At 41.9% G+C, this 20,571-nt stretch overlaps 2 protein-coding genes and 1 long non-coding RNA gene across 3 annotated transcripts; 1 reads left to right on the plus strand and 2 right to left on the minus strand.

Moving 5' to 3' along the window:
• Positions 1–16: 16 nt before the first annotated feature.
• s100v1 (S100 calcium binding protein V1) lies at positions 17–7,066 on the plus strand. The gene is made up of 3 exons (XM_085176315.1): positions 17–152; positions 3,693–3,821; positions 5,892–7,066. The coding sequence occupies exons 1-3, from the start codon at positions 141–143 to the stop codon at positions 6,060–6,062; spliced, it is 312 nt and encodes a 103-aa protein (XP_085032441.1). The 5' UTR covers positions 17–140; the 3' UTR covers positions 6,063–7,066.
• A 113-nt stretch (positions 7,067–7,179) lies between these two features.
• On the minus strand, positions 7,180–9,102 carry LOC146509191 (uncharacterized). Its single transcript, XR_014876677.1, has 2 exons — positions 8,930–9,102; positions 7,180–7,668 (listed from the first exon to the last, which is right to left on the minus strand). It is a non-coding gene; the product is annotated as an uncharacterized LOC146509191 (long non-coding RNA).
• Positions 9,103–12,187: 3,085 nt separating this feature from the next.
• LOC146509192 (putative C-type lectin domain family 20 member A) lies at positions 12,188–15,768 on the minus strand. Its single transcript, XM_085176317.1, has 5 exons — positions 15,594–15,768; positions 14,383–14,739; positions 13,974–14,297; positions 13,806–13,903; positions 12,188–13,425 (listed from the first exon to the last, which is right to left on the minus strand). Exons 1-5 carry the CDS (start codon positions 15,628–15,630, stop codon positions 13,288–13,290), a joined length of 954 nt encoding a protein of 317 aa, XP_085032443.1. The 5' UTR covers positions 15,631–15,768; the 3' UTR covers positions 12,188–13,287.
• Between the last annotated feature and the right edge of the window lie 4,803 nt (positions 15,769–20,571).

The raw sequence follows: 20,571 nt of genomic DNA on the forward strand, positions 1-20,571 counted from the left end.
GAGGACTTTGTGTGACTCTCAGCAGGAAACGTGTGAATCCTCCGGCACTCTCCGCTCGGTGCTCCTCGCTTTCGGCGGTTTTTCAGTTATTAGTTCTTCTTGTTGTTTTTTTACTCGTTTTTTGGGACCGAACTTCTGAGATGGAGACGAAGGTAAGATAATCGAACTCCCCGGATGGTCGATCACAGCGATCGGCTGAGAGCGCAGGGCTGCTGGGCGCGATCGGGCGCCCGGAGCTGCGCGATGAAGCTGCTGGAGAGAGAAATGATCAAGTTTATGAGGATGTGTGAGACAGAGATGAAGGAAACGGATCAAATCAAACGGGAACACCGATTCACTTCCAGTTTTCCATAAAAGGTGCGAGAGGCGCAGATTCTCTCCTCTGCCCGGTGTTTGGATGCGTAGAGTTTATTTCTCTGAAAGTACAGTAAAAGTGATATTTATGAGAATAGCCCAGGTTAGAATTATAATACCTTAAAGATTAATTAATGTTCCGTCAGTGTGACTGATTATTTTCTATAAATAAGCTTAAAGGCGCTTTAATGGAAGCAGCAGTGAAATAATGAGGCCGACACCTGAAAATGAAACCAGCTGCGTGCAGATAAAGGACAGCAGTTACTGGAAGCTGAAGCTCTGAAATTCTAGTCAAACTTTTCTTTCCTGGCTCAATTTGAATAAAATAGATGTGGTTGGATGATATCAGCAAACCGTCCCCATTTGGTGTAGTTTTAAACAGACTGTACATAAAAGATGGCATTGGGTTTTTGGCTCTTCCTGTTGAGGTGATGTTTGCCTTTGGGGTTCTGGGGACAGACCTGACCATAGAGCGCTGAGTTATCAGCTAGATGTAGCGAGCTTGGTTCAGCAGCTGCTTTCATAAACTGTACAGGTGCAAAACATGAGCACAGGTAAGTGCTGAGATTTCATTCATCAGTCTGTTGTTACGCCTAACCACACAGCAGCCGTGTTATTGGTCAGATAACCACATTAGAGATGCTCCAAACGGCCCACAGGTCCAGTGAAGGCGAACAGACGGCTGTGTGGAGACTCCTGTCAGCCAAAGAAGCCACGCCCCTAACTTAGAGCCTCAACAAGTCAATTCACCCAATAAATAAGTTCTTATTTCTTTGTATTCAGTCCTGTACATCTGTGATGAAGGAGGAAATCAGCCACAGAGACTAAAACTGTTTAGTTTCAGCTCTAAAGTTGACGTTTTAACCTTGACTGACTCTTTTTTGGAGCTTTGGTGCTTCTGCACTGACCTCTGCTGCTGCAGCCGGGCTTTGGCCTGGATTTGCTCATCCACGCCCCGTCTGCAGTGGCTTTATGCCCTCAGAGTGGGGCTTTCCCACACTGCGTTGGCGTTGTTCGTTTTCAAGCTGATATCATATTGTACAGCTAGTTTTATGTCTATTGTTTTTCTGCACACAGTATACAGCAGTTCCTGCAAAATCAAATGGATGTAAGGAAATTACAAGCTGTAAATCCGCCTGAATAAAGCTGTAGTTGGTGCATTTGGCCTCTGGGAGGCAGTGTTGCATTCAGCTTCTACTTTGGACCAAACGCTGATGCAGATTTGAGCTCAGGTTAAACTGAGAATGCAAAAACACAGGTGGAGCCGACAGCAGAGCCTTTAAGTGCTCATCTGCTTCAGGTACACCCACCATGCACGAGCAGCTCACATGAACTGGGTGGAGGAGGCTGGACAATCGCATGAAGTGGCTTTTCAGAGGATCTCTGGACTGAGCTGAAGCAGTTTGGACCCTCTGAGTAAAAACACATAAAAGCTGGTTGACATGTTCTGAGTCTCGGCTCGTGTTCATCTTTTCTCTTTAATTCGCCTGTTAAAGCAGGAGAAATAGTTTTCCTGGTTTGGGATCAGGCAGACTTCTGCAGCCGCCGCCCTCTTTCACAACAGCAGTTGAGCCCTCAGAGGGCCGCTCGGTCTGATCTCATTCAGCTGTTTAACACTTTCTGCTTCGGCAAAGCAAAGCCAAACAGCTCAACCCAGCCCCGCACACTGCACGAACCTCATTATGTTTCCCTTATTGTTGTGATCCTGCCCAATCTTAATCAGTTTCGAGCTCGGAGGAAACTTCTGATGTTAATATTTTTGTGTAGCGAACAAATAAAATCCAGGATTTGACCCAGTGTGAAACGTAATATTGTTACTGAGGAGCGTAAATCAAAAGATTTGGTGCAGAAATCGAAGCTTGTGTCAGTTTACGGTTTTATTTTTGTCCACTAAAGAGTAACGACTGATCTCTCACTCAGGAGTAAATGATTAATGCTTCATAACAACTGCAATATGAACGTTGGACATTTCAAATCAAATCGAGCACCTTATCAGTCCAGATTGTGATTGGCTGACAGATCTTCGTCCTGTTAGTAACAGGGTGAGGCGCATATGAGTAACAGCAGAGATCCAGTGTTGACACGAGTCAGTAAAGAGGGTGGAATAAACCCCGGTGCTTGTGAGGAAACGCGCTGTGGCCGGGTCATCCTGTTTCTTTAAACGTGTGCAGAGACCTCGCTGCCTCGGTTCTTTAGCACGGCTGGATTTATCACAGAAACATCATCCAGCTCAGATTGGAGACGCTGATCTGTGATGCTAGAAATTCTTCAGATTCCAGCTTTGTGTGTCATTTAGCTGCACCCTGTAGTTACCCAGGAAAACATACCTTTCTAATCTCCTGCATGTTTTAGTCCATTTACAGTACTAGTGTACTTGAAGCTGTAATTTACACACGTTCCTTAAATGCATCAGATGCTGCAGTCAGAGGGTGAGTATCAGGACAGATTCTGGCTGTTTAGACTCAGTTTTAGGGTTAAAGTCAGAGTGGGTCAGTGTGGGGGTCGTCACAAAGAGCCCCCCCCCCCCCCCCCCCCACACTGAGTGGAGCAGCACTGCTAACAGATGCAAACTTAAAACCTAAAGCAGGAAAACTGAGTGCCCAGAAACATACCTGCCATGTTTGTGCGCTGGATAAAGGCTTGGTGAAACAGAGAGTGTGTCATGGGAGGGAACAGGAAACCAGTTTATTTAACAGACCAGTGACCCAAAGTCCCAATCAACACGTTTAAGGAAACGTCACAGTTATATATGCACAGACGACTGAGGGATGAGATCCAGGTGAGGAGGAAGGACAGGTGAAGGGCGTCAGAGCAACTGTTTTATATCTGTAAGCTGTCGCTAACATCGGGGAGGAAGCCCACCTGTAAAACGACAGCAGGATGAACTGTGTGTGGAAATGTTCGTATCTGCTGCTGAAAAAGTTCAAATCATCAGGATCACGAACACAACAGAGCAGACAGACATGAGAGGCTTCTTTGTTATTACAAAGATGGTTTCAGACTGCAGTCTGGTTGTTGTTACATTCAGTAAAGTTTATCATAAGTATTCGTCTTCACTCAATTTTCTCTCAGGAACAGATTTCAAGATATTGTCTTGATATCCTGACATTTTTAAGATGATTAAAATCAGCAGCTCTCACTGATTTTTACATTTGGGAACAAAGTTTCCAGGAATATGAAACAACGTGACTCTGGTTCAGACGTAATCTTTTTATTAAGAAAGAACAGAGTTAGTTAAACATTGTTGGTCAAGAGCTTTTGTCAGTCTCTCCCTGATTATTGATTACTGATGATTAATAACAGTATTGCTAACAGCAGCTGTTTTGCTCCTGTTTCAGTACTCAGAGCTGGAGTTGGCCCTCAACACGTTGGTCACCGAGTTTCACAAAGCTGCAGACAACGGACCGACCATGAACACCACCCAGTTCCAGTCCATGATCTCCAGTCAGATGCCGGCAATTGCCAAGGTACTGATGACATCACAGCTCGTCTTCCAATCACAAATCATTTAACTCGGTCTCCAAACAAAGGCTGTTTAACCAAGTAAGCAGACTGCAGGAGAACATGCGTCTGTTCCTCGTTAATTAGGCGTGGGCGCTGGAATAATTTGCGTTCTCGGTGACGTCTGACGTGTTCGGGAACGCTCACTGCAGATCAGAGACGTCATGACGGAGACACAGTCCTCAGAAAGTCCTGAAGGGGAATCTGCACAGATGGTAGAAGTTTCAGTGTTTTGGGTTTAAAACCTTATTTGGAACAAAGTCAGCAAAACTCTGATGTTTTTTGTCACTCATTTATCCATCCCAGTCCACACTGAGCGCTTTAACTGAGCAGACTTTGTTTTTATACTCCAATCAAACCATTCCTAAAATAAAAAATCCTTCATGTCTACAACCAAACTAGATTTCACGCTGATCCCCCAACATGCTTTTATTAGAAATGACCAGTGTTGGTCAAGTTACTTGAAAAAAAAAAAAGTAATCAGTTACTAATTACTTACTACTTACTTCCCCAAAAAAAGTAATCCCGTTACTTTACTGATTACTTATTTTCAAAAGTAATTAATTACTTAGTTACTTAGTTACTTTTTAAAAACACGATTTACAACCTGAATAGGTGATAAAGTGATAGATCTTTCAGCCCAATTCTACTTTTTCTACATAATCATCATACAAAATGTAATCAAATGGAAAAGTCTCTTTTTAAAACTTGTTTTATTAGTTTTAATCTTTTAACTTTATGCATCAAGCAAACATTAAATTATCTGCAACATTCTCTGACTGGAAGAAATTAGTTTAACATTTAAACCTATTTTCTGCACATTCCAGCACATAAAATAAAATATTTTGTGTGTTTACACTCAGTCTTTCAAATAGATGCAAGTAAAACACAGCAGAAAATAAATAAAGTCAAAGACTAGCGGTCCTGTTGCTCTATTTTCACCTGTAAAGCAGGAGTGGGGTAGGCGGAGGTTTACCCTGGTGCAGGTGTGCAGCGGTCAGTGGAAGAATCCGCGAGTTTCTCTGCGAGTTTCCCATTACGTCGTAGCTACTCGGTGCTTGTTTGGAAGTTTAGGGGTTTTTCGCTGTAAAAAGAAGTTTTCTTCCCACGCACAACGGACACTAATGTTTTTGTCACTTTTTATGGAATCAAACTCAAAGTAAGGTCAGTACTTCCACGCTTTAAACGCTGCACGCTCATACTCTCTCTGCACTCGATATATGATCCATTGTTGATCTGCACACAGCTGTTGTCACGAGCGTCGCACTCGCTTACGTCACTGTCATGAGACATTCTCGCAAAAAATCACGGTTTTAGTAACGCAGTAACGCAGCGTTCCTACGGGAAAGTAACGGTAATCTAATTACCGTTTTTGCAATAGTAATCCCTTACTTTACTTGTTACTGCCCATCTCTGGAAATGACAAAGCAACTGATTCCTTTAGCTTAAAGTTTGATGATATTTCTGAAAGTTGTCGTAAAGAATTCTGCTTTCTGTTGCATCACCTGAAAACCAACTGTAAATGCAGTCATCTGCACAGCAGAGGGCGCCGCAGAGGTGATTTAATTATGGGCTTCTCTTCATCAAACTGCCATCAGTCGGCAGAACGTCCCACGTTAGGTAATAATCAGACTAATTGAGTCTTTGTGCACGGACAGCTCAACGTTGTTTTTAAGATCTTAAAACAAGCTTAAAACACACTTTGCATGAAAAGAAAGGAAAAAGTGATTCGAGTCAGTATTATGTTAAAAATATTGAATTAACATTACAGCTGGGATAGGCTCCAGCCCCCCCACAACCCTGAAAAGGATAAGGGGAAGAGGATGGATGGATGCTTAAGCATACAAGAGAAGCAAAAAAAAAAAAAGAAAAAAAAGAAATAAAACTCTTTCATGCTAACAGTAATGAAGCAGGTCACATCCTCCTCTGTTATTCTGGACCAGAGTTGTTGGAGTGCTTTGTGCCTGAGGTCACGCTCCCCTGAGTTTCCACTAAGTGTTTCCAGCAGTGCTGACTGACTTGCTGTTTGCCTGCAGACGGTGGAGAATGAAGAAGGCCTGGGTAAGGTCCTGGAGCAGATGGACGTGGAGAGCAGCCAGAACATCTCCTTCGAAAACTTCTGGAAGCTGATCAACAACCAGGCCCTTCAGCTGTTCGGCACCATGCACAAAGAGAAAGGCACCAAGTGCACCTGCCTGCTGCAGTGAGCCCTGAAGCCAAAACGCCACCACACCTGAGCCCAGAAACACCACACCTGCTGGGTTTCTCTGTGCAGACCTGGGCGCTGCAGGGTAACAGTGGGACATGAAGACAAGAAGAGTTTTATTGGTGATATTCAAACTTTGTTTGCATTAAAGACGAGTTACATCCTGCAGTCTGTTTCAAACCCACTGAATATACGGAGGACCAAAGGTGACTTGTTGAAAAACAAACAGGCTAAATGAATAAACACATTTGTAAATGACAACATGTGTTTAGAAATAAATATAATTTAAACTTTCATAAATGAAAAGGATTTACAGAGCTAAGACGTTCTTGACCAAATACATCGCAAAATATATGTAACACTGAAAGGTAACAAGTAAGTAATAATATGTCCACAAAATACTCAAATAGTACATTTATCAATAATAATAATAATAAAATAACAACATTAAATAGGGAAAATGGATTAAAGGAGAATTATAGTCACTGTTCTGCTTGTATGGAAGTTGAAGTCTGACTCAAACTGATCTCGAATCATAAAAAACTGAAATAATATTTTCAAGGTTCTCTAAAGTTAATACATGAATTTAAAATGATGAACAAAGACCATGAAAAAGTGTTTAAAAGGAATTAAATTGTGTATTTTTTCGTTTGTATTTCAAAGTGTTTTAAATGAGTCGTTTTTATCAGCTGTATTACTTTATTTTCATGAAGTCAGCTTTGGTCCTCCGTAGTGAAGTCGAGCAGAGGGAAAGGTCACCGACATGACTGCACTCTAACAAAAACACAAACATAATCAATGTCTTTTTTAATGTAATCCTGGAGTTAACACAGTCTTATAAATTACTTCTCATTTAGACTTCATCTCTTAGCTGAAACTGTGATGTTTTGTTTTTAACATCATTTATATTCACTCTGAATGTTACTAACATGTTTTTATTGACTGTAAACATCTGATCATCTCAATGTTAATAAACCTGTGACTGCTTTTAGTATAACAAACCTACTGCGGTGTGCCGACTGAATTATTATTTTTATTAGAATAATTATTTGTGAGAAAATCAACGTTGGTGTGTAAAAAAATAAAAATAAAAATAAAAATCACGGTTTTAGTAACGCAGTAACGCAGCGTGACAGCGCAGACTAAACCGAGCCAGAGTCACAGCTCCCAACTTTGGAACAGCTTTCCTCAGCCCATCATTTACTTTATTTCATTCTCATGAAAGCCCCTCCCACAGTAAAAGAGAAAATAACAAACAATACAATTATTCAAAACACACGATCATTATGAAAAGGAAAATTAAAGACTGTTATTTTATAAAAACAGTCTTAATCCGGGTCCAAACCCAGCCAAGAGTCAGAGCCAGACCCCAGAGTCTCAATCACAATTGTTGTAACGCGAGATTCTCAGGTCTGAGAAATAAGAAAGACATATTTGCTCACCTTTGAAGAACCTCCAGAGTGGAAGCCAGCTCAGATAATGGATGTTAAAATTGTAGTAGCTCCCGAACATGATACACAATGCAGAAATGAATGAGGATGTGTTTGTGCTGACGAGGTTCCGATCAAGTCTCAGCATGTATGTTCTTAAGGAATAGCAGGACTGTCCTGTAAACTAGGGGTGGGTTTTTATAATCGATTTATCGATTAAAATCGATTCTGGCTTGGATTACGTAAAATCGATTCATTAAAATCCTGAATCGATTTTTTAATATAAATTTATTTTGCCCGAAATGCCAGAATCTCAGGTGAAATCTCACAAAATTTCAACAACCACCAAACAGCTAAAACAGTAAATGAGAGCAGGAACACGGATTCTGCACAAAGACTTAAACACACAGCGCAGCCCGCGGATCAGAATCAGATGTCGAATTTCTCACAGTCGGGGCTGAAAGCCGACAGCTCGCTGATTCTGATCTGTCGGCGGGTCCGCGCTTTGTGTTCACGCCCTTTATGCGCTGATTGTAAAGCTGTTAGTTTGATGTCTCTCCAAACAATATTGACCGAACCAGCAGCAAAAGAAGATCCAAACTACACTTCACATAAACAAAGTCATGTATTCACTCTGACTTTTACTGTTTTGCTTCTACCATGATGCACAGCTCTCTCTCTCTCTCTCTCTCTCTCTCTCTCTCTCCCCCCCTCTCTCTCTGTATGGTTTTCTGCATTATTTGCTTGCTTGTTACGCACAAGTCTACCTTTGTTTACAGCGCTATCGGCCGACTTTTTTTTTCTTTCCGTTTTATATACTTCCGAAAAGAAAACCTAATTTCTGCTGTTCAATGCTGAACAAATTTAAACTTTTTAAAATTATGCAAAATGCAAAATGCTTAGCCGTGTCTCTAATAAAACCGCTGTAACTTCAGAGGTAATGTTCATATGTTGATTAATGGTTTTCTTTCGTTTTTGATATACTGCAGAATATTTTTATAAAATCCCAGGCCAGGAAAATCAGCTTCATGTGTTTCTGTGTTTTATCTTCAGCTACTTTGACACAAAGGCATCTGCTGTGGCTCACACCACAAAAGGAAGCTGACACACGCAAGACTTTAAAGTCTTGCGTGTGTCAGCTTCCTTTTTATAGATACAAAAATATGTAAATGTACTAATCTGAATTATAATATTTCTGACTGTCAAAATTTTCCATATTCAAATCGAAGTGAATCGAATCGAATTAAATCGAATCGTGGATCGAATCGATTCTGGACCTTGTGAATCGGAATTGAATCGATTCTAGAAATCAGTGACGATACCCAGCCCTACTGTAAACAAGTTATTTAACAGGTTATATTAATAAGCACTGCAGTACACGACATTCTATAAACAGTGCAATTAAAAAGAGAGAGGGAGAGCTATGAAACAGACTTACCAAAGACGACAATAGTGGGTGTCAGAGACACTTGCTCCAGTTGCACCTCATCTGCCAGACATGCATCTTCTACATGGAAAAGCATGAAAGAAGGACCACCTCTTTCACATCATCTGAGCAGCCACTCTGCAGTCCCCGTATCCTCTGAAGCCAGAGGATACGGGGACATTCCATCAGTCTGAAGGAATGTCTTGCTTTTGCTGACACCAACTGTGGTCATGTAGTCCAGAAGACCTTTTCCCCTTCAAATCCAAGTAGTCTGTATAATAGAGGCAGGAATTAGCAGCTGTCCTTGCAGTTTAAGGTAAAAGAGACACATGTTTCTGAGATAAGACTGACTATCATTCTCTGGCGTATCAGTGGCTGAACTAGCAGATGACAGTTTTATGTGTGTTTTCTTAATAATCTGTACTGTCATTTGGGGGCTGAGGGTGAGATTGTACATGTCATCAATACCATCTGGGGAACATGCTTTATGCTTCCTACACTTTTTTGTAAACACATGCATACAATCTATAATACTGGACTTATTTTTCCACAAAGGTTTGAACTTTGAGAGTTTAAACAAGAGAGAAAAGTGTGGAAATGTTCATGTCTGTCTGAGAAAAGTGTATAAAGTGTGTAGTGAGGGGTTTTACAGCCTTAAAACATCTATAATGATTGTAAAAAAATAAAGCTGGCTACTTCGGATTTCAGCTATGGCAGGTTATTTTTAGAACGTAACTCCTGCCATAAATGAAGGACCACTGTACACAGCCTCTTAATGTGACCAATGTCTTTTTACAAAAGACGCAGGTGACCATTTTTAGTATTTAAAAAGTTTGCCAGTGCTTTTTAGCTGAACTAGCATGCTAGCGCTAAGTTAGCAAGTATTAGTCTATATATAAACTGGTGCTAGTGATGTTTTGGTCTGGAAAAAAAAAGTAGCCTAGATGTTAAACTTACCGTGCAAACTTTCAGATGTTCTTATGAGGATCTGTGGTTCAATTAAAATCGTATATTTGTGATTTGTCCTAAAAACGTCCTTGGTAAAAGCTTGACGTTTTCTGTTCTCTCTCCACTCTGTGCACGCTGCTGGTTCGTTAGCTGAAGCCGTGAACTAGCAGCTAGCTCTTCTCCCGCTCCTCCCGCCCTCACGTCATTATCCAATCAGAGACGAGCTACAGATGCACATTCAAAATTAGGCGCACTCAGTGTTGTGGCAAATGCAGATGGACCCAGGGAGCAGAACCCACGGAGGCAGAGCTGCGGTGAAGACAGTTTATTTACAGTGATGGGAGGTTTCACAAGGACAAAGTATGTACAATATCGTATGAATGGGGATGGAGCCAGGACGTGCAGGTGACGGAAACACACACAGGTAGCGCACTCGATCTAAAAAAAGGTGAGGGACGTGAGAATTAGGAGGCTCTTGCCCGATAACCGAGAAAAGCTTAAAGTAGACTTTACAGAGAGCTTACTTGGTACTGTTTATTGCCAAAACCTCCAGACGAGGCGAAATCCTGGGGAGGAAACTAAACTCCTTACAGTCACCAGAAATAATTCAACGGCTCCAGCAGGCAGGGGCAGAATTACAGACTCTCCAAAAACGTCAATACTCCGACACTAGTCTTCTGTCAGGTAGCTCCTAATGAACACTTCTGAAGAATGCAGCTGATGAGTAACAGGCAGTGTTGCCAACTACTCAGTAAGGAAAATCGCTATTGGTTGTCCTAAAAGTCGCTAGAAGTCGCCAAATGACGTCATCACCCAATTTGCATAATTTGTCATGCTAATGTAATTGTAACCTACGTTGTTGGAGAGAGAAATAACATCGTGGAAGAGACATAAAGTGAGTAATAAACGTCCTAAATGCATTTAGAATTTATTTAGAACTACAAATTAAATTTCTTTTAGCAATTATTGTTTTTTACAATTCCAACCCTGCTCCTTTATCTGGGCCTGGACCGGCAAAAGTGACCCGAAATAGGCACTCTGGTGGAGTTACTTTGTGTGTTTGTGTTTATAAGTAGTTTTAAACGTTGTGATCCACAAAACAGCATCACAGTAAAAGAAGAACTGACTGCGTTACAGTCAGTGCGGGAGCAGCGGCTTCGCTCATGCGCGATTCATTTGCAGTTGTGACGCACAGTTGTGAACGTCTCCTGCCCTGATAGCAGCGGGGGGAGGACTATCCTCCGCCCGTGAGCGCTTTGGCACGGGTGAGGCGCCCACAGCAGCACCGCTGCTTGTTGAGAGTAAGAGCGATACACGCTTTCACGTCAAAAAGACGTCATAAATAAGTCTCCAGTAACACCAGAAAAAGTCACCAGATTTGTCGCTAGTCGCTTTTAGAAAAAAAGTCGCTAAGGGGTCTGAAAACTCGCCAAATATAGCGACAAAGTCGCTAAGTTGGCAACACTGGTAACAGGTGTGCCAGGTTCAGTGACTCGCTGCCCCGCCTACCTATACAAAAAGGGAGGCACCAAAAACACATACAGACAAAAGCACCACATAACCAGAACCCAACTCCTAACACTCAGTGCAGGCTACAGTAGCCTACAGCTCTGTGGAGAGGAGGCACCATAGACATCCTATGGAAGGCACTGTTAGGTTGTTTAGCCTGTGATATGATACATTGCTGACCTAACCCAAAACAGTAGTCTTGTCTAAGTATCACATTACAATTAAAAGAAACATAAAGAATATAAGGATTATGACTGAACAGAAGTTTTACTTAGGCTATCGATAATAAGAATTTCTTATAGGTTACTGTACAATAGGCTGCAAATAGCCTGAATGATTAAAAAACCGACAATGTCATTTTAATTGTATATTTTTGTATAGCATAAAAATAGAGAAGTAACCTCTCAGGTTCACAATGACATTTTTATTAACCCTATACCTGAATTTGCATAATTTCATGAATCATGTTAAAAGTCCGTTACAGGCCTACGGTATAAACTTGTAAAGTGACTTACATATAATTCGTGTATTTTAAAAACAACTGACTAAAACTATAGTTTTTGCAATATTTGCATGTCAAATTAACATAATTGTTTGGTTATGAATATTAAAGTATTTCACTGTTTTTGTTCCCAATATTTGTAGTTTTAACAAATAAATTTGATTCTAATCACACATTGATGTTGTAAATGTAACAAAAACATTCTGTTTAATAGTTTACAAAAATTCACTGTGATTGAAACAAAAAAAATTGTGTTTTGGGGTTTAGTAGACATTTCTGTAGAGATTTTACATGGTTTATATGTCAATTTCACTGACATTTTTTACAGTGCAGAATGTGTAAACACATCAGCCATGTCCGTGTCAGGGCAGCGACTGCTGAAAACTCATTTTATAGATTTAATCTGTTTCCTGTTGTTTTTGGCTTTTGTTCCTCTAATGTGTGTGTGTGTGTGTGTGTGTGTGTGTGTGTGTGTGTGTGTGTGGACAGGTACTCTGGTCTTAATGTGGAGTTTTATCAGACTGTGAAACAGAAAATATTTGATCTGAATTGATTTTGAAAATGACGTCACACAGCTGTCTCGTCGCTTTCACAGATTTTTCTGTGAACAGATGAGCAGCAGAAGTTTTCAGCATTTTACATTCAGATGTTTCACAAACTGTTGGATTGTCTGTCTGGGATTTCATAGCCAGTCATGTGACCGCTGTCCCGCCAATCAGCTTCACTGTATGTGAGACGTCTTATTGTTTAGCATTAAACTTCATGTTGTCTCAGCCTTTATGATGTGTGTTACTGGCATCAAATTCAAAATAAGAGCATAAAAATGAAGCAACTCAAAGTTCTGACAGGGACAATAAAATATCAATAGACTTTATTGAATAGAGTTTACAATGAAGATGATGCAGAGCCATGACTGTAGTTTACAGACTCAAACAGCAGCAGAGACATTTCTGAGACAGAAAAATGTATATTTAATATCATAATAGAGCATAAATGCCCGACTCACTGACATATACGGCATATCTACTGTTATATTGCTGGGAGCTCATTTGAAATATAAAGTATGAAGTCAAAAAGCTCAGACATCAGGCTGCTCTGAACACTCAGTTTCACCTTTTTCTCCTCTTGAACTTTCATATGTAGAGACAGGATATCATGAACATTTATATCTGAGACACAGAAGGTCCGCTCACCTGCTCACCTGCAAACTTTCGCTTCACCAATCAGAAGAAACAAAGAAGCATAAAACATCAGACACTCTGTGATCTGAGCTCAGGATAAAGAAGGATGATTTCCAACTGTCAGTCATGCAAAGCTACGCTGTTACAGTCCAGCAGTCAGAGTACAGAGATGGAAATAAGTTGAATTACACAGCAGATCATCTGAGGAACATCAGCCAATAACGTTCAGACTAAACCGACCCACAGTCTTCCTCCTCACAGTAACCGGCTGTCTCCTCCTCTCTGTGGAAAACCTTCCCATCAGGCTGCGTCCTCCACCTCAGCTTCACCTCCTCTCTGATCCCTTGCTCCACCAGCTTCTCCCTCACCTGAAACACAGTTTCACACATTAACAGAAGCTCCTCATTTATCAGCCGTTGTTTCTGTAGTGAGCAGAAAACGTTGTTCGTGCTGTTTCTGGGGGAAATGAACTAAATGAACTGATGGGGATGAAACTGAAGAATTAGGCCTCGTTGCCTGTCATTGGTTCACTTCGTCTCCTCACAGTAATCTGAAATTAAATCTTCAAGTTACCAGTTAAAAAAAGGTTAAATAATACAAATCGTTGGGATTGCATTAAACGAGCCCCGTATCTCTGCAGCTGTGTGCTGTCACGTGTCCCTGAACCTGCACAGACTCACTGCTCTCTATCATTTCACAGTAGTTATAGCAGTTTGTTCCTTGTATCGGGGCCCGTGTGACCTCTGACCTGCTGCAGGATGGATTCTTGCACTGTGGGGTCGTTCAGGTCTGCAGATCCCGCCCTCAGCTGAACCTTCACTGACCTCAGGACTGAAGGTTTGACATCTGCAGAGAAAGAAAAGGCAGATGAGCCCAGGAGGACCAGACTGTGCAGAAACACAGAGGACAGACTCACCTCTGGAGCAGAGGAAGGGCCGTTGGTCACTACAGTTACGACTGTAGAAGGGGCCTGTTGATCCCACTATTGTGGCACAGTTTAGAGTGACATTAGGCTGCCCGGGCCCCCGCGGCAGGTTGGAGGCTGTGCTCGAGTTTGACCACGTCCAGTTTCTGTACAGTCCAATCCAGGCACCAGCAGTAAGTGACAACATAGAAGCGACCTGGCTGTTTTCCTGCGTGTCGTTGATGGTGCTCAGGTCTGTGTACTTCTCTCTGCAGTAAGACTGAGCATCAGACCAGGTCCTTGAGTTCTTCCTCAGGATGTGACTCTGATTCACAGCTGAAACAAAAGATCAGACGGATTCAAACCTGCAGCTAAAATGTTCAGTTTGTCAAACCCTGGTACCAAAGTCTGAAACACTGACCATTATAGCAGACAGAGTAATATTTATCTGAGCACGGTGAAGTGAACCATGATCCAGATTGAGTTATTGCCACACACTCATCAGTCCCTGGCTGTCCCGGTGACCACATGTTAAACCAGGATGACTGAACTGCACCAGTTTGAGACCATTTCCAGCTCTTGGAGAGTCCGATCCACGCCTCGGTGCTCCCCGCCCTTTTCTGAGCTTCCTGGATGAGAGCTGAGCTGTTAACGATGGCGAGGTCAGTGTACTCATCTCTGCAGTGTTGCTGAGCATCGTTCCAGGACTTCTGCAGGTCAACCAGGTGGAGCTGTCTGACTAACTGATCAGACTGAAGATGGCAGACCATCACGTAACCTGAGAGGACACGAGTCAGTCAGCGCGGTCACAGACTCACCTCAGCTCGAATTTAGTCATCAGGAGAATTTACAGACATTTGAACAATGTTGTGGTCTGTTAATATATGTTAATATATGTTAATATATGTTAATATATGTTAATATATGTTAATATATGTGTCCTTCAAAGGATGTGTAACTCGTGTACTGGTTAAAAGGTGTTTTCCGGTGCCTGTGGACACCTACACACTGGTTTCCTGCTCCAGGGCGAAACTCTCACATCAGGTTAAAAAGCCGCTTTAACAGTGCTAAGCTTGTTTTTCACTCTGGCCTTATTGCACATGTATTTGGACGATTTTTCCTCTTCAGTGTGCACAATGAAGGAAAACGACGTGTTAGCGGTCGAGGCTCAAAGCTGAACAACACGTGCACACGGACGTGCTAAAAGCAGTCAGGATCTTTTTCAGCGAGCTGACGGGTTTGCAGCGTTTCAGGCTTTCAGTCAGATTTCTACACAGAAAATTAAATCAAGACGTGTTTTTCTCAGCAGTGCACACAAACAGCCACGTTCATGCACTCTCTCTTCACTCCTTTCTTTCTTTTTTTACTCTTTTACTTCACTTTATACAAACTGTCGACTATTAAACTGTCAATCAAACTTCTAACTGGACCCAAAGAAACCTTTAGAAGTTTAGTTGACATGACAAAGATCTTTGGAGATTGTACGAGTGTTTCTGTGACTGCTTGAAGCTCGTTTACAGACACCTTTAAAATAATCCCTATGGAGCAGTTCACTTTGTGCTTTCTTTGATTTTCTGATGTCAAAAGTTTTATTCAAACTATAAATGAGGCGACTGAGATGAGTCTACAGACCTGAGAGCAGCAGCAGGATCAGTCCACACCTCTTCATGACTGAGAGCTGAAAAACTGTGAAGACGTCCTCATGAATCTCATCTGCTCGTTCATTATTAATCACAACACTTAAAGCAGCATCAACAAAGAGGCAGACGTCTCTGTCATTCACTCCATTTCTATCTAATCTGATCGTTCAAACAAAACTATCAAACATATTTAACATTTGAAACGTTCAACTTTAAAACTGTTGTCTTCAATTATCATCATTTTGTTTATTAGAATATCAGACAATGAATGTGTGAGATTATCAAATAAATCAAACATGAATAACATACCGACACGATGAGACGTCTGTGCAGCTGTGACAGTCAGAACTCTTCATCTGATATAAATGTCATCCTCGCTCCTCCTCCCACGTCCATCAGAGACTTTGTAAAAGTGGTTTTAGAAAGCAGCCCAGTGTTCATTAAAGTGCATTTGATTAAAGATGCTCAGAGTCGTTAACTGAAGATGACTTATTCAAAGTTATTACAGATGCAAACAGACTGACGTCTGCCCGACCACTTCAATGTTCCTTGAATAATCTAAAGAACTTGGAAAGAAAAGCATCTGGACCTCTTTAATTTTCTTTAATTTTCTCGTTTGGCTCTCAGCGGAGGCGGTCGCACTTTTCTCCTCTCCTCCTTACCCTTATCTTCCCTGCTTAGCCTCTCTGTCCTTGTCTGTCTCATGTGCATTACTTTCCCTGGAACAGTCTCTCGCTGTCGTTCTCTAAAACCTAAAAGAGAATTATGGATTTGATCAACTGGTCTCTGAATGCTATTGACACCCTCTTCTCAACGAGAAGTCTGGGCTCGGGAGAGCCCGAGTGCCCCGGAGGGACTTTCCCTGCCGGTTACACGATGGACGGGTGACAGAAATGGAGGCTCGTGTGCCTGGCGGGACTGTCGATCGAGGACGCTGAAGATATTTACCTATTCAGAACCATGATAACGGGGTTCTTGCTGATCGGAGCTGGCTTGGCCCTGACTTATCGGAGAAATAAGAGAGCGGAACCGGCTGTTCAAACCCCCCAAAAGCTGCCCGCTGGGATTGAAGCGACGGGACGAGTCGTGACCTCTCACAACGAACGCAGCATGGTTAACACCTTGGAGACGCTTACGGCTTCTGTGAAGGCTCAAAACAACACCATTGAGCGTATGGTGGGATACATCAGAGAGGGCCCTGCTCAAGATGTGAACCTTGAGCAAAAGTTGGATCACATCACAGAACGGATCACTGCAGTTGTGAGGTCTCAGAATCAAAAGAATGACAACACCACGGATCAGAAGTTTGATACCATCATGGGGAGGCTCGCGGCTCTCCAACGGGAGATAGAGAGACCAGCATCAGAGTGTTAAAAGATCAGCTTTGAAAAAATCTCAATAAATCAACAAATTCGGGATCAAAATGCAGACACCACCACGGCGCCAGCTGCACAGGCCCAAGGCTGAAGCCGACTGTGATAACGACTGTGATTTGACTATTCTCCCCATCCCTGCAAGGCCACCTGGGTTGGCTGGAGGACTGTTTACTTAGCCTGATAGGGCGAAGGACACTGTCTCAGCTGAACTATGGACACGCATACACACACACTTACACTGATAAGCTCATCTCCCCTTCCCTTTCCAACGCCTTCGATGCTTGTTACCTCCTGGGAACACGAGGCGGGTCTGGGCCCGCGCTGGCGAGTCGGCGCAGTGGCAGGATGTCTGCTGTGTTGCCTGGGATTACTCCTCATCCCCCCACTCCCACCCTGTGGCTTGTTATGTCTTCATAATGTTGTGCTGTGAACATTCATGTGCTTTTTTTGTGCAGACGAGTTTTTTTTTGTTTCCTGTTCTCGTGCTGTCCTACCATGGAAGCACAGCATGAGTAGGGGTCTCTTTTTTTCCTCTTGTACCTTCCCATTGTGTGTACATTTCAGTGTTTTTTTCCGTAACTGCCGATCTCCGACTTGTAACCCCCATGTAATGTCTGTGTTATGTGTGTAAGGTCGGGGGGGGGGGGTGTCTCATTTCACTGCGGGGCAACCTGTATGTGACAAATAAAATCTGAATCTGAAGATGTTTCATGCGAGAAGCTTCTTCAGTTTTAAGGTCAATTGGTGGTGAGTGCCAGATTTTCAAGCTCTATGGGAGTGTCCCCCAAGGGGGTCATGGATCTGCTATTGATCCTCTACCTAATCACACGGGCCAAGGTGTGAAAACGGGCGTGGGTCACAATCAGCCAAGATTTCAGGTGAGCTGTGAAACTTAGCCCCACCCTATCATGTGATTTCCTGAGTTGAAATGGCTCATGATGTGAGTGGGCATTAAGGCGTCTAGGAAGGATCACCAAACTGGCTTATTGATGGCAGACAGTTGGTGTTGAAAGCCTCTGTTCAAAGAGGGTTGTTCATTGTGGACATAGATGGCTTCTTCACTTGTCTTTCAAACCATCTGTCTTCTCAGTCCAAATTTTGAACATTGAAAGAGTGACCTTTGTCCTTTAGATGCAGATGGAGAGCCAAGTCCTGTCCCGCCAAGGTGGCTCTTCTATGTTGTGCCATGCGTTTATGAAATGGCTTTTTGGTGTCTCCAATATAGAGTTCTGAGGATTTTTGAGATCCCTTCCCAGACACCTTAAAGCCCACTCCTTAGAATACAAAGACCTGGATGACTGAGAAACTTCAATTTTCCAGCTGATGTGGCAGGTCCGACTTAAAAACTCCCACTGGTTCAGAGTTAGCTGAGGCCTCCAGCTCAGCCTCTGGTTAGGCTCCGGGCAGTTTCTATGAAGGAGCCGATTGAGCCTCACAAAACACATTTTCAACACAGTTGTTCAATAAAACATTATTTATATGCCCACAATTGGTGTGGCAGCAATTTTTCACACCAGCCTATTAATCAACCAAAGACCCAGACAGACTTTTAATTCATTTGAAAGCCTGATGCTTAGCCTCGTCCACCCCAGCTGTGAAACTCAGAAACCAGTCTTACTTGTTATCATCTATCGTCCACCTGGGCCTTACACAGAGTTTCTGTCTGATTTCTCAGACTTTATATCTAATTTAGTTCTGAGCTCAGATAAAATAATTATTGTGGGTGATTTTAACATCCATGTTGATGCTAAAAATGACAGCCTCAACATGGCATTTAATCTGTTGTTAGACTCAATTGGTTTCTCTCTAAATGTAAAAGAACCCACCCACCACTTTAATCACACTCTAGATCTTGTTTTAACATATGGCATAGAAACTGAACATTTAACAGTGTTTCCTGAAAACCCTCTCCTGTCTGATCATTTCCTGATAACATTTACATTTACAATAATTGATTACGCAGCAGTGGAGAGTAGACTTTATCAAAGTAGATGTCTTTCTGAAAGCGCTGTAACTAAGTTTAAGAATATAATCCACCCACTGTTATCATCGTCAATGCCCTGTACCAACACAGAGCAGAGCAGCTATCTGAACGCTACCCCAACAGAGGTCGATTATCTTGTTAATAATTTCACCTCCTCACTACGTACGACTCTGGATACTGTAGCTCCTGTGAAAACTAAGGTCTCTAATCAGAAGTACCTGACCCCGTGGTATAATTCTCAAACACGTAGCCTAAAGCAGATGACTCGTAATCTGGAGAGGAAATGGCGTGTCACAAATTTAGAGGATCATCATTTAGCCTGGAGAAATAGTTTGTTGCTTTATAAGAAAGCCCTCCGCAAAGCCAGAACAGCTTACTACTCATCACTGATTGAAGAAAATAAGAACAACCCCAGGTTTCTCTTCAGCACTGTAGCCAGGCTGACAAAAAGTCAGAGCTCTTTTGAGCCAACCATCCCTTTAACGTTAACTAGTGATGACTTCATGAACTTCTTCACAAATAAAATTTTAATCATTAGAGAAAAAATGACCAATAATCATCCCACAGATGTAATATTATCTACAGCTACTCTTAGTTCCATTGATGTTAAGTTAGACTCTTTTTCTCCAATCGATCTTTCTGAGTTAACTTCAATAATTACTTCCTCCAAACCATCAACGTGTCTTTTAGACCCCATTCCTACAAAACTGCTCAAAGAACTCCTGCCATTGATTAATGCTTCGATCTTAAATATGATCAACTATCTCTAATAATCAGCTATGTACCACAGGCCTTCAAGCTGGCTGTAGTTAAACCTTTATTATATTACATAGAATTATGGAGTTCCACAGAGTTCAGTGTTAGGACCAATTCTGTTTACTTTACTGTAACCCATGTCAACAACACATTGTCACATGACCCACGTCAGCTGACGTGAGGTCCCTCTCCTGATTGCTCCATCCACGTCGTGGCAAAGATGAAAACCGGCTGTGGAGGGATACTTCCGGGTTTGGCTCCTGCTGTGGCTGTAAGCGTTAATGGCGTCGAGAACGGCGTGGGAAATGGTGTTTCCTCTTCTTGTTTCAACAATGAAATTGGGGTACCTCAGTGGTAAGTATTTTTAACCTTTGTTTGTTTCTGTGTTTAAAATTGCTTTATTCGGCGGCGTTACTACCTTGAGCAGAACTCTGTTTCAGGAACTACTGTTTTCGTACACTTTAGGTTATTTAACCCTTTGAGGTCCTCACCAAGAAAAAAGCAATGGAATTTTTTTTTTTTTTTGCATTTGTTATTGATTTGGGTGAGTAATAACCACAATCAATAAATTGTTATTGATTAGAACCTGTAGTTTTAAAATATTGACCTCGACCAAACGGTTGAGATGTCCCTTTATGGTAAAAGTATGAAATGTCATGCAAATACAAATACATTAGATAATACAGTTGAAAAAATCAAAAAGGGCCAAATTATAATTACATTAATAACAAAAACTATCCAGGCCATTGGATACAGTTTATTTCTAATAGCATGCAGGTGAACATTGCTGTTTTCTTTCCATCAAAGGAAAGTATTATATCAAACAACAAAATACATCGTTTTCATCTGCAAAT

The sequence above is a fragment of the Neolamprologus multifasciatus genome, chromosome 11 (assembly GCF_963576455.1).
Source record: "Neolamprologus multifasciatus chromosome 11, fNeoMul1.2, whole genome shotgun sequence".
Lineage (NCBI taxonomy): Eukaryota > Metazoa > Chordata > Actinopteri > Cichliformes > Cichlidae > Neolamprologus > Neolamprologus multifasciatus.

Coding starts and splice junctions, on each gene's coding strand:
- s100v1 (XM_085176315.1), top strand. Junction 3,822..5,891: donor AGATGCCGGCAATTGCCAAG/GTACTGATGACA, acceptor GTTTGCCTGCAG/ACGGTGGAGAATGAAGAAGG.
- LOC146509192 (XM_085176317.1), bottom strand. CDS start 15,630: ATGAAGAGGTGTGGACTGATCCTGCTGCTGCTCTCAG. Junction 14,740..15,593: donor GATCCTGCTGCTGCTCTCAG/GTCTGTAGACTC, acceptor GTGTCCTCTCAG/GTTACGTGATGGTCTGCCAT. Junction 14,298..14,382: donor TTACTCTGTCTGCTATAATG/GTCAGTGTTTCA, acceptor CTTTTGTTTCAG/CTGTGAATCAGAGTCACATC.